At 41.6% G+C, this 12,778-nt stretch overlaps 1 protein-coding gene across 4 annotated transcripts in view; it reads right to left on the minus strand.

The window, feature by feature from the left end:
* PHACTR2 (phosphatase and actin regulator 2) overlaps nt 1–12,778 on the minus strand; it is a 143,734-nt gene that overhangs the window by 14,262 nt on the left and 116,694 nt on the right. For all 4 annotated transcript variants that reach the window (XM_032983179.2, XM_032983181.2, XM_032983180.2 and 1 more), the window contains 4 exons: nt 10,700–11,249; nt 9,248–9,447; nt 7,153–7,309; nt 4,920–4,975 (listed from right to left, as the gene is read on the minus strand). In XM_032983179.2, the coding sequence (XP_032839070.2) occupies nt 4,920–4,975; nt 7,153–7,309; nt 9,248–9,447; nt 10,700–11,249 (963 nt within the window). The remainder of the gene's footprint in view (nt 1–4,919; nt 4,976–7,152; nt 7,310–9,247; nt 9,448–10,699; nt 11,250–12,778) is intronic.

Here is a 12,778-nt window from a genome sequence, read left to right on the forward strand (position 1 = left end):
ACTGAAATGTGGGTGTAATTTATGGTTTATTAATAGCTTTTGTCTTAAGTGGTGAAGAAATGGATGGCCTGTTTCCACAGTAAACTGTAAACTGGCTAAAACTGAAGAATGGAGATTTAAAGATTGATCTACATGTAAAATTTTTTATTAATGTATCTATCAGTAAATAAGTTGGGTGTATTTGAAGACTCATTAACATTAAACGAGAACTCTTTTTATAACACCTTCACCTAACATAATCAAAAGCTCTCTAGCTGTTTTAGGACAGGTAAATAATCTGTGGGCTTTTGTTTAAACATACTGTCTCTGCAATCAATAGACATAGTAAGTGAGGTAATTAAACACAAACTATTAATTTGGGGTTCCATTCACCTGGGAATCATTTGACATAAAATATTTTGTCCCTTCATGAACTGACTTGCTTAAGTCCTACCTCAAAAATTCTCCAGTATCAGATACAGCATAAAAAAAAAATGCAGCTGGATACACATTGCTGTACTGCCTTTTCCTTAATTTAGTTTGTAAAATACATTCTGCATTATTTATATCTTGACATTTCTTTGCTATCTAAGCAGCTGTGTCCCCTAAGAAGCAGCAATAAGATGCTTAATGCAAGAAATAGGGGCTCATACTGCTTAACGCATACCTTAAGAAACAACTACCAACAGCTTGGCCACCTGAAATACTGTTTTTCTGTATTTTGAGGGAGGATAAAATAACTCAAAAAAGTTGATGTGGACATCTAGGGAGGTTGAAGGCTAGCTGCCTGTCCCAAGCTGTGAAGCTACCTCCTTGTGGGTAGCAGATGATTGCATGAAGGGATGGCTGGACACAGGAGAACACCTAGAAATGGGAGGTGAGCAAGGCCATCATCTTAGTTGCTGGGCAGAGTGTCTGGGTAGGTCCTGGAGCAGGCCACTGAGGAGAGTTGGAAGCCCACCTTTTGGAGGACAGTGCCAACAGGAGGCACCAGGAGCTTCTTTCACTCCCAGGCAAAGCAGGAGGGGATCGAACCCATTGGGAACAGACAGTCCCCTGCATGAGTGGTCAGGGGGCAGGATAGGGTTTATACATTCAAGTTGGTTTACTTCTAGGAATAAAACTCAAGTTCTAAAAGAAAGGGACTGAAATCTGGTGGCTGCTGCTAACATATTGATTCTGCTGTTTGGCAAACAGCCCTCCATCTGTTGCACCGACTTGCACCTAAAGTACCTATGTCCCATCTCCAGCCTGCTGGGCAGAGTATTGCTTTAAGCTTGGTGCTACAGAAACACTGCCCTGATACAAATTCCCACCAACAGTAAAACCTACAGCATATTTTTGGTCTTTTAAGGTAAAAGCTTTGAAAGCTGCTGTAGTGAGTGAAGAAGATGTGTAGTGCTAAAAATAATGGGTCTGGTGCTCCTGCTTCCTTCAGGTGTTGTGGAAAATTCCAGCCAGAGGGCTAAGTTTTGGCTGCAGGTATGAACTGACTCACTTGCCCAAACAGGAACACGTTAATGCATAGGAACACACTTCTGACTGCTTTCCATCTTAAAAGCAGATCTAATCTGCGTGATGTGGAGAAAGAAAATATAAACACAGCTTTCCCAGCTGCAAGCCCCCTCCTGAGATGTCCCACTGCTGCCGTACTGGCAAAGGACCAATTGAGTGCCCTTTGCTTGCAGGAGTCTCCAGTTAGATCTCCGCAAAATTATGGTTTCCCTCCTTCCCTGCCTGCAGCTCCTAGGAGGTCAAACTGGGATTTGACTCCTAATTGAAACAGTTTTGTTTAGAATCACTTATCGTGGCCTTTGAGTTAAAAAAACACCAGTCAAAGCAGAACAGCTTCCCTGGCATCTGTACATTATTGCTCCTGCAACTTTTGCCATATTAAATCTGGTCACCTTCTGTTCTGTGGGACATTTGTTTTGTAGCAAAAAGGGAAAGGAGAAGAGAGAAATTGTTCTGTCTGAGGACCGCTCCATTCTTGACCAGAAAGTACTCCCAGAGAGTAAAACCGAACTTTCCATTGGGTCCCTATGGGATTAGCTATGTTTAGACTTCTCTGTGGGCTTGCTAGGGAAAGAGTAAAAAAAGACAAACAAAGAGCTTGCCTCTTGCAGTGCTCTGGAACGCATAAAGCTGTTTCTTTTTCCTGGTTTTACAAGCAAAGATAACCATTAATATTCCTTAACTATCATCAAGAGCTAAACTCTGTTTTCTACAAAGCCAGTACTGGCAGGCATGCAGGTGCACAGTACAAGAAGTTCACTGTCCCTTACAAATACAGGAAAAAATACAGTTATCTTAATCTGAAATTCCTGGAAGAAAAGTTTCTTTGCCATAATGCAGTACTATAAATGCTACTGGCTCAAAGCCAGTACACAAGAAACCTGTCTGTATTAAAAACACAGGGCTTTATCTATTCCTTCTAGTGGACTCTTGAGTTACTGTAACTTTGTTTTAGTGTTGGAAGACTCAGAAATCCAGATAGTTTAACCCAGATTGTTTTTATAGAAATCCGCCTGCAATGTCTTGCAATTGTACTTGGTCACAGGATTTTCAGTAACTTGTTTATCTGGAAATATTATCAAAACAAAACTTCTTGCAAGACAAATCTCCTCACTAACTGGAAATACAAAAAAAAAAAGAAAAAATACAGACTTTTTCCGAACCTCTTAAAAGATTTGGGCTGGACTTAATCCTGAAATAAACATTTAGACCTTTAGCACTTAATGTAACCTCGAAGTCTGATAAATACTACTCAAACCAATACTTTCCCTTAGCTGCAGTTTACATACATGCAATAATAAAACCCCTTCTCCCCATCCACTGCTTAAAAAAATAGGAGGAAGGAAGCTTTATGAAAGAAACCCCAACTTATTCACAAAAGCTGCATAGAACAACAAAGGCATTTAAGATATGTAAACATTTTCAAATGATCCACAGGAAGGGAATGTAATAATTTTGATAAATAATATGCATGCTTTAGAGCTGAGAGAGAACTTGCACCCCAAAAAGGCTCTGAGTCAGACCATCACCATAAACCCCAGCGTGCGTAGGTTCGCTTTGCTTTTTACAGATCACTGTCAACTTGAAATATTTATATCTCAGTGATGAGCAAAAAGCAGTTTTGGATTCTCCACGTGCTCACCAATGACTGTGATGTTTTGTGATTTATGATGCTGCTTCCTAGCCTTTACTTCTTGCTCTCCCTTTGCCTCTTTAAAGACAGCCCCCCAGCAGCAGCAGGGGAGGACAGCGGGAGGCACCGAGTGCAAGGCCTGGTAGGCTGCCAAAAGCTTGAAGTAAACAAGCTGAAACAGGAGAATAAATCTATTAACTGCTTTCCAGTCTTGAGCTACTTATTGCAAAATCAGTGAACGGAATAAACAGTGGCAAAAGGGATATTAAATACGTCCCAGGTTTGTTGCTAGATTAGTTATCTAGAGATTAGCCAGACAGAATGGGCAGTAAGGAAGCCCAGCTGGTGCTCCCAGCTCAGTGGCTTTATCCTGGCCCACCAAAGATGTTTTGGAATTATCTTTCTCACATAGTCCAGCATGAATGGTTTGTCATATAAAAAGAATGTTTGCATTTCAAATTTTATTTATCTATGCAATCTACATGTTCAGAAATTACAGTCTTAGAAAGTCTGTTCACATCATGTATTGGACAGGAGTCCCTTGAACCCTCTCCTGTGCACCATATTCCATAAACTGTAGCTTCCCTTTTCAATAAGACATGGCACTACGTGGCTTTTGAAAGTTTGGACAACAGCAGTGGGATTTCATTAGTACAGATGGCTGCCTGAAAGCCAGTAATTGCTACATCTCCTTGATTTGCTGGCCTGAGCAGGTGATGTGATCAGGCCATGGATTTTGTTGGGTAAACAGCCCGTTTTCTTTCCTTCCACTAGCATGCTGCACACCAGGGTTGCACTGACGACCTCCAACTTTTCGGAACGATTGTTGGAAATAACAGCATTATACCTGCTCTTTCATGAAATGTGGAAAGTTCTTATACCTTAAGAACAGATGAGTTTTTTGATTTGTTGCTATTGTGTGAAAGACTTGCACATGCATTTTCTTCCTTATTTCTTCTACTTAGCCATCAAGTACTGGCTCCTCTTGCAGAAGGAACATGGCTAGATGGAGCCGGGCATGGCAACTGTTACAGTATTTGTTTAGGTAACATCCGTATTATGGAAAGATTCATAAAGGAAGACAAAAAATGCCTGTTCTGAAGCATTTTCCAGCCTAAGAACAAAACCAACATCAATAAATGGGAGAATAGGTATAGAAGGTAAGCATCCAATGTACTTGACTATTAGAATTACAATCAATGCCCCTGACTATTTGAATTACAGACTTAAATTTTTCAGCAGGGATACTGAGGAAGGATTTAATCAATGGGAGAATACCCAGTGAGAATTCCTCACACAGGTTTCAGTACAGAAGACATTGATGTCAGAAGTGGATACGAAGGCCAGCACACTGAAGTAGTTGGCATGTACCTATTCACTTTCCCCTGAACACTTCACCTTTCCTCTTTCTACTCCTCCTTCCAACCTCTGCCCTTATATCCCACCTCTGCCTCCTACTAATATTTCCTTCTCCTCCTCACAAAATTTAGGTGGAAGTTTAACCAGCCTAGAACTACTTCTAAGGGGTATCTAAGTCATTCTTGGCCTTTGGGACTAGCTTCAACAAGTGGGACTGTGACAAGCAAAATTTGGCATACTGAATATATGCAGTTTTCACAGCTACCATCACAGGTTAGTATATAAATCTAGTGTTGACATATTATTTTCTAGAGCATAATTTCTCCCCTGTTATGGATCTAACACTGGAGCAACAATGATAGACTTCCATATGAATCCAACATATGCTCGCTTTCTAAGTAAATACTAGCTGAAATATAAATAAAATACTTACGCTTCAGGATATTTCTTTGCTCCAGCTCTTCAGTTGTAGGCCTCTGGCTAAGTCTCCTGTGAGAACAAAGTAAGTGGCTGATTTAAAAGCAGATCCAAATAGTACATTGTGATTTGTAATACAGCCTAAAAAGTGTTTCTCATATGGCCATGCTGTTTTTTGCCAGCACGGGTATTCAACAACAGAGGTAATTTCCAGACAATTGTAATAACTGTGCATGTAACCACAATACCCAGTGGCCATTTGTTTTAAAAGATGTACTACTGCCACTTGAACACATAAATAACTGATACATGCTTAATATTACAGAAATTGTACCACCAAATTTAAATTCCTCGCTTACAGGTATAATTTTATGAAAGAATTCATAAACCTTTTTGGTTCCTCAGCACCATCATTACAGGAAGTTGTGTGATTGTAAGATTATTCTCAGATATTTTGAATGCAAATCCTATTATTTCTTTTTTAAAAAAAAAAACAAACAACATAACCTGTGCATTCCTCACTGATTTGTAGGTACAATACAATTGGGAGCTTTAATTGAAACTTAATTTTATTTAGTTACCTATATAAAACAACTGCCATTAAAAAAAAAACAAAACAAAACATGAGATACTGATTTTCTGGTTTGCATAGTGGAGAACATGGTTGATGTTGTCTCTGCGTTTACCAGACAAGTTCACTTGTTCACTTGAAAAAAGGAGCAAGAACAATTTCAGCAGTAAGATGTATTTTGCAGGCGTGTTAAAGACAGATGCCTCTCCATACAGTAAACCTCACACAGTTCACTACGGATTACTTTCAGCCTGATGAAACCCATCCGATTCAAACCATGCTTGGATTTCAGATTTGGCGGGGAGGACTGGGGGGTTTTACCACAGATGACCACCGCCCACCGTAGGAAGCCCCAGGCTGGGACGTGACCCGACCCTGACCGAGCTGTGGGAATGGGTTTCCCATCAGACCTCGATGCCGCCGGGTGCTGACCACCAGGCCAGGAATTTTTAAAGGACCTGGCGTCAGTCAAGCTGTGCTGTGATTTCAGGCTGGAGCCCAGCCCCGGGCTGGATCATGCAGGATCGTGCCAGCGGCATCCCTGCACAAGTGGCTCAGGGCAGGAACCCGGGCGGCTCCTGCAGCTCAACCCCCCACGGGAGCACCGACAAGCAGGGTGTCATCACTGGAGCTGGCATTCAGTCAGGAAAGTGGTGGTAACGACCACGCTGCTTTGGAACCGGAAGGAAAATGACCCTACACAATAGGTGGATCACTCTTCCAGTTAAGAGGTGAAACGAATGACAGCCAGCCACTGGCCGGGTCACAGAGCAGCCCAGCTCATCGCCTAAGTGCTGATGCAGGGCTGCCGTACTCTGGACTGGAGCGGTACCAGCTGGGCTACCCAGTATCTGGAAATCTCCAACAAACACGGGACATCCTCCAAATCTGTCTGGACAACATTTCTGAGCACAAGAGAAACAAGGAGAGGTCTGGGAAAATCCAGATATGTTGTAGTCTATTCTCAGAGACCATGAAAGCCAAAATGAACATTTACAAGGATTTTTTTTTTTCAAATGATTGTAAAAATGCAAGTGAAAACTAGTCTTTTTTTATGCAATATTCTCAAGTCCAGGAAGAGAAAGTAACATATATCCCACAGCAGTTAACAGCATGAGAAAGACATGCCTCAGAGGTGGACACAGTAAAACACTGAACACTGACCTACAAAGTCAGCCTCCTTTCATTTCTTTTGCTGGAACCAGCACATGAATAATGAAGGAGTTAAGAGAGCAGGAGGAGGATGGGGAGGACCAGAAGGGACAAACATGCACAGGCATGCTTTATGTCTCAGGAACTACTACTCCATCTGAGATGGGTATATACAAGTGCAAGTCCTCGCTAACCAGTTTGAGAAAAATTTTGAACCACAGTACTGATCATTATGGAGTCACTCTTATCCTCTTCCTCGTGGTTTTTTTTTTTTTTTTTTTTTTTTTTTAAACTAAACAACCCCAAAACCCAGAAGTTCTCAGATTTATTTCTTGCAGAACAAAAATGCATTACTGACATTTTAAAGTTTTGTGAGAAATAAAAATAAAAATACTGTCTTCCAGATAGTTGTACCACGAAGATCTTATACTGCATATTGGGCTGCATTTAAAATGTGAACCCAGTGTTCTTGATTCTTTTCCTCCACCTCCACCCAGTAAAACCACATTCACCCTGCGACTGATACCTCACTAGCTTCGTTCCAATCTGATGTCTGATTTCCTGCCTCTCCTCTTCAGATGTACGCTGCAAGATGTTTTTGTCTTCTAATTCTTTCTTAGATGGTCTGTTGCCAAGTTTGATAGCAAGAGTATCCCTACGACGAATTTTACTTGCCAAAGAGCCTGAGGAAAGGAGGAGGAGGGTAGATTTAGTTCACTCAAGCTTAGGTTACAGACACAAATTCCGAGTAAGAACTTTAATACCTCCCCAAAGCAGTCTTGTTCCCACATGCAGGAGAGGAATTTTAATTAACATCAAAAGAAAAATAGTTTTAGCTCAGTTCACAACAATACAAAGCTGAAGGGCTTGGATGAAAAAGCTACCAGCTAAATTGATAGAGGAATTTCACAAACATCACTTGTCGTATGTGAAGTGATAGGATAAAAATGACAAATCTGCATTTAAGTGTCTTTGAAGTCTGATACACTACAGGTTGGTTTATTTATCTGCTTAGTATATTTAGCAACCTGCTGCTCTTTTTCTTCAGCCTTAAATGGTTTAGCTTTGTTCTGCCATAATTTCCCTCATACTTTCATTTTTTTTTCATAAAATACCACTTAGTTCTTGTATAGTGCTTTTCATCTTTAACTGATTTGTAAATTAAACCAAAAAACATGGTTTAGAAAAGTGCTGAGTGCTTGTAAAGTAACCTAGGCAGGAACCCCCAGGCATTGAAGCAATCTGTCCATCCATAAAACAGATACAGTAGGGACGAGTGCCATGCAATTTTGTCAATGTTAGCTTCAGCCAGCAGTGGAAGGAAAGGTATTTTTCACGGCCTTTTGTCCTTCCCTTGTTTCTTGATATTCTGACCAAGGTGGCTACATATGTCCTAGTTTGGCAGAGTTTCACCAGATAAGGCAGTTTGGTAAGACCACAGACTCCGAGCTCACTTCTCGTAAGACACTGTGCTGCTGTCTGAATATGTTAATTTTTGGTTGCTACCACTCTGGATCATATTCAAACCAAATACAGAACTGAAGAAGACTCCAGCCTCTTGAGCTATCTGGTACTTCACCTTCTGCTGCATTTTTTGGTCATGGAACAAAAAAACCAAAACAAACAAAATGTTCATTTTCCCTCACCCCACTTCAGTACACAGAATTTTCATGTTCAGGTCTTCTTCACTAAGCACAGTGAAGTACCTCCTTCTCAATGGCTGCGGATAAGGCTCTCAAGCCATGGTTCGATGGTCATTTTATTCTGACATAAGGCCAGCCTGCAGGGTTGCCCCCCTCTTTACCCCTGACAGCCTGTTGCTGCCACCTCCTTTGCCTCAGCAAGGATGCAGCCATTGAGTGAACTGGATTGGGGAACCGGTGCTATTGAAAAGCAGTTCAACAACAGCCATCGCTGCAAAAATAAACATGAGCACTGACTTAAGAGAAGAATGAACAGCTGGGAGCAGGGATTAGGTAGAGGGTGGGCAGGACAACCCCCTTCAGCAGCAGCAAGGACTTTGGCCAAATTAGGCCAATGATACAGTCATGAACACAAATGAAATTCCAAAGCTGTAAACTTAGATGTAATCCAATGTGATCTGCTCTGTCTGCTAAGGTGCTCCAATAATTAAAATGTCCCGATCAAAGAGGAACAAATGACTTCCAGACAGTGAAGCTGCTGAATGATGGGCTTCCTCTGTCATCCATCACAGCCTGTTACTCCCACAAGAAATTCTGGGATCTCTAGTGCAATTCAGTTGAAGCACACTGGTGCTTTAGGGGTAGAGGTTCACGACATAGGCGAGCCAAATCAATGGCTCACTGATGCCCTGAAGTGGAGGCCTTGTTCCGTCCTCCTGTTCTCCTGAACCTGTTCCTCCACTCCCACCCGCGCAGTGCTCGACCTGCTCTCACCGTTGCGCAGGCCCCAGCAGGTTTCTGGTCACAACTGTCTGGCAGAAGCGGGACACTCATTTCTCAGTAGTGGTAAAATACTAAATCATCTCAGACCATCCCATGCAGCCATACCTCTCTTTACTTCGCACTAGCATGGCTCAGGCATGCTTGCATAATGCAGCGTGCAAAAGGTGGCCTGCAACTTCTTGGCGGGATGCTTACTTTCAGTGCTTGCATTATCATCATCGTCATCATCATCATCGTCTGTGTACAGTATCGGCCCGTCGGAGTCCGAGTCGCTGCTGTGGCTCTCTCTGCTACTTTCACTCTCAGGAGGGGCAGCAGCCTCAGAAGCCTTCTCCACCGGTACGGACTGTGCCTGGTCAGGTGCCTCCGCTTCTTGGTCTTCTTTGGGAGCCAAGCTGTTAATTCGTAAGCAGACGTGGTGTCACATTAATGCAAGCAGCACACAACACAAATAGGAGACAGACTGCATAAGCAAGTATGAAATGAAAAGTTCTGTTATTCATACTCATTTTTCTCTTTCTAAAAAACTTACATACATAAAACATATATAAAGTATGTGGATGTGTGTACGTATCTGTATGTATGTATGTTAGGAAAAAAGGTGCAATCTGGAAAGATGTCCTGCAAAGTCTGTATAAAGAAAAATCCTAATTATTTTTTATTTCTTGTGTGATTAGACCAACAGTATATAAAAGCTACTAAGAAGATAAAAACAGCTTATAAAGCTGGGGGTGAGATCAGCGAGTCAGAAAGAGGATGGAAATGCAAAGCTTTCTGTTCTGGAAGCCTAAATCTATTTATTGTAAACACAGTTTTACTGCTGTTGAGACCAAAATGTTCATGCCCATCACTGATGAACACAGTAATAATCAGCAGAGTTCTCTCTGTCTTGGGAAAATCTTTATGTAAAGGCAGGATAGAGCAAGGGGAGAAGCAGCACAAAAACATAACACTGGCACAGACATACCAGCAAGAATTTAAAGAAAAATCTCTAAGCCACTGGCATCTAGACTAACCACTCATGGGTTTTTATGAAATATACTGGTTCTCATGTAAGGGAAAAGACAGATTAATAACCCAGTTTCTTTTTTTGCTGTCAACTATTTTGCTTAAAAAATGTAATTATGACCTTTCTCTTGGCTAGATTTTATCATATCTGAGACTTAGAGAAGCTATTAGGCAGTGACAGAACAAACACCTACTAACAAAAGCCCCAAACTGTCATTTCCAAGTGTGTAAGTAAATTCAGCTATTAAATTGAGAGCTTTAGCAGTGAGTTATTTAATTATATCCACAAAAAAAGTAAAATCCCTTTGTAATTCAGCATCATGTCTTGTTTGCCTTTATGAGACAGAAGTGTTATCACCTACTAGCTGAGCTGCTGATCACAGTGGTCACATTAAGTCACACACCAGTGTAGGAAGCAGGTTATGAGCAATGACCTTCTGGGGAAACATGAAGTACTGCAGGTGAATGGCTCAAAGGCATTGGCAAGGAACAAATCGTGCTGGGATGCAACACAACTATTACCAGTCAGCAGAAGAAACAGAAGAGAGCCCCACATGCCTAGAGTGTCCCTTACGTGAAGAAATGTGGCTTTTTTGGCTGTGGGATTTACCCTTATCCCTGACAGCCATACTGTCTTACCTTTTTGTGTCTTCTCCACTAGCATCTCGACCGCTGTCTAGGGCTGTGCTGCTCAGGCTCTCCTCCGTGCCATGTTCAGTCTGGGGAAGAGGTTTAGTATCTGATCCGGGGACAGCCTGCCCTGCCATGCAGCCGTTTGACACATCTTGGGCATCTGAGGAGACAGCGGGCTGACCAGCTGCAGCAGGGAAAGGAGGTGGAAGTGGAGGTGGAGGAGGGGCAGCAGTGGGAGGAGGGGGGATAACGAGCTTGCTTGGTTGGTCTGCATCCTCTGTTTTGGAAATTACTATGGAAGGTTGCTCAGGCTTGGATTTTTCTGCCTCCACTTCCAACCTGTTGGCTGTGGCACCTGAGGGGGAAGAGGCAGCCCCATCTGGTGCTGTTCGTGGGGCTGACTGTTTCCCAGGTTTTTTCTTGCCCCTGGGAGTCCCTGATGTGCCCGATTTGCTGGAAGTCTCCTTAGAGGCTTTGGGATGAGATGATGTGGAGGAAGAAGATGGTGATGAAGAGGACTTGGAGACTGGTGTTTTTTTTGCATGAGAGGAACTAGCTACAATAAGAAAAGAAAAAGCATTTTACAGTCTTGCAACTATATGATTTTTGTACCATGCTTTCTGCATGGATTGACATGTGCTGTTATTTAAAAAATGAATAAAATTACACTTCATACTTCTACAATCCTTCATCTGTATGCTTGAGACAAGTAAATGTTGCAGTTCAGATTTCACCTTTGAGGTGGGAAAAACTCAAACAATGAATACTTGCCCAAGAACAGTGGAAGGGATCAACCTTACAAACAGGTGAAAGTTTGATTCTAGCATTCTGCATTGGCCCATTGCAACTTGCCTGGTCACCATGTAAAAAGTCCACTACTTATTCCAAATGTGTTTAGTGCCCTATTTTAAAAAATTGCTACCAGACAGAGAAATCTGCCTGACCTTTTCTATTATGTGAATTTTTGGTCTGAGCACTAGAAGAAGACCATGATTTTCCTTATGCTTTTCAATGAACACCTCAGGAACATTACAGATATCAGTCAATTACCTTTCACAGTGTTATTGAAAGTGGTGTGCTCCTAGTTAATTGCAAGCAGCAGTGGGACAGCAAAACAATATGTACTTTCAAGTCCAGCTGGGCATGTCCATAAAACAGAGGCAGAAACCACCGATCTCACCCTGTGCAAATGATGTCCAGAAAGGAAGAGGCATTGAAGGCCTTCTGTATATACTGGAGGTCTTCGTTTTACCAGTGACCAACTCAGGTAGTGAAACAAGGTTTTGACACCAGCTGTACACGCTGGCCAGTGATGCTACTGTTTAATCCTGTAATACTTACCGCATTGAAGCATGTATGTATAATGCCTGAGTTTGCAAGAGATTTCAGCTAGCCTGCATGCCCATGGGCATTCCAGCCACATTTCTGATTGCTGTGTTGAAGCACCCATCATCTGGACTGGGAGATTCAAACTTCTGACTTTTATTTAAAAAGCAATAAAAATTACAACCATCTTATGATTCAGTCCTTTTCATCAAAAAGCATCCAACTCAAACACTTCCGCTGTAGTAAAAATGCATTAACCTCCAGAGAAAAAAATAAAGCATTATAAAGCTACAGAGCAGCCTTGAGGATAAGCTTACTGAGTGAAACAGAAAGCTGTAATAGAAATCTGCTGAAAGGCCTACTTTACTTATAAGCATTCAAATAAAAACAAAACCCCAGCAGATTAGGATAGAACCAAAATACAGATACTGGCCATAATAAGCTCACGATATAAAAATAGTTTTCATGGTAAGACTACTCTCAGTCTCAAAGAAGATGGAAAATAATTCAAAAGACACATTATACTGTTCTCTTCTGTAGTTGAGTGTTAGGTTTTATAAACATTTAGAGTGCTGTGAGGCTTTCAGTACATTTGGAAAAATCCACAGAAAATTAAGGCAAATCACTGTCCCTCTTTATACTGCAAAGTGGCTGTAAAGGGCATCATATCGAATCTACTGACAGTGCACTAATCCACATCAAGTACAAATCACTGACTTACCAGCAAATAAAAAGGAAGCAAAGAAATGTTACAGGCAG

The sequence above is a fragment of the Tyto alba genome, unplaced genomic scaffold (assembly GCF_018691265.1).
Source record: "Tyto alba isolate M040663 unplaced genomic scaffold, T.alba_DEE_v4.0 Super-Scaffold_22, whole genome shotgun sequence".
NCBI lineage: Eukaryota > Metazoa > Chordata > Aves > Strigiformes > Tytonidae > Tyto > Tyto alba.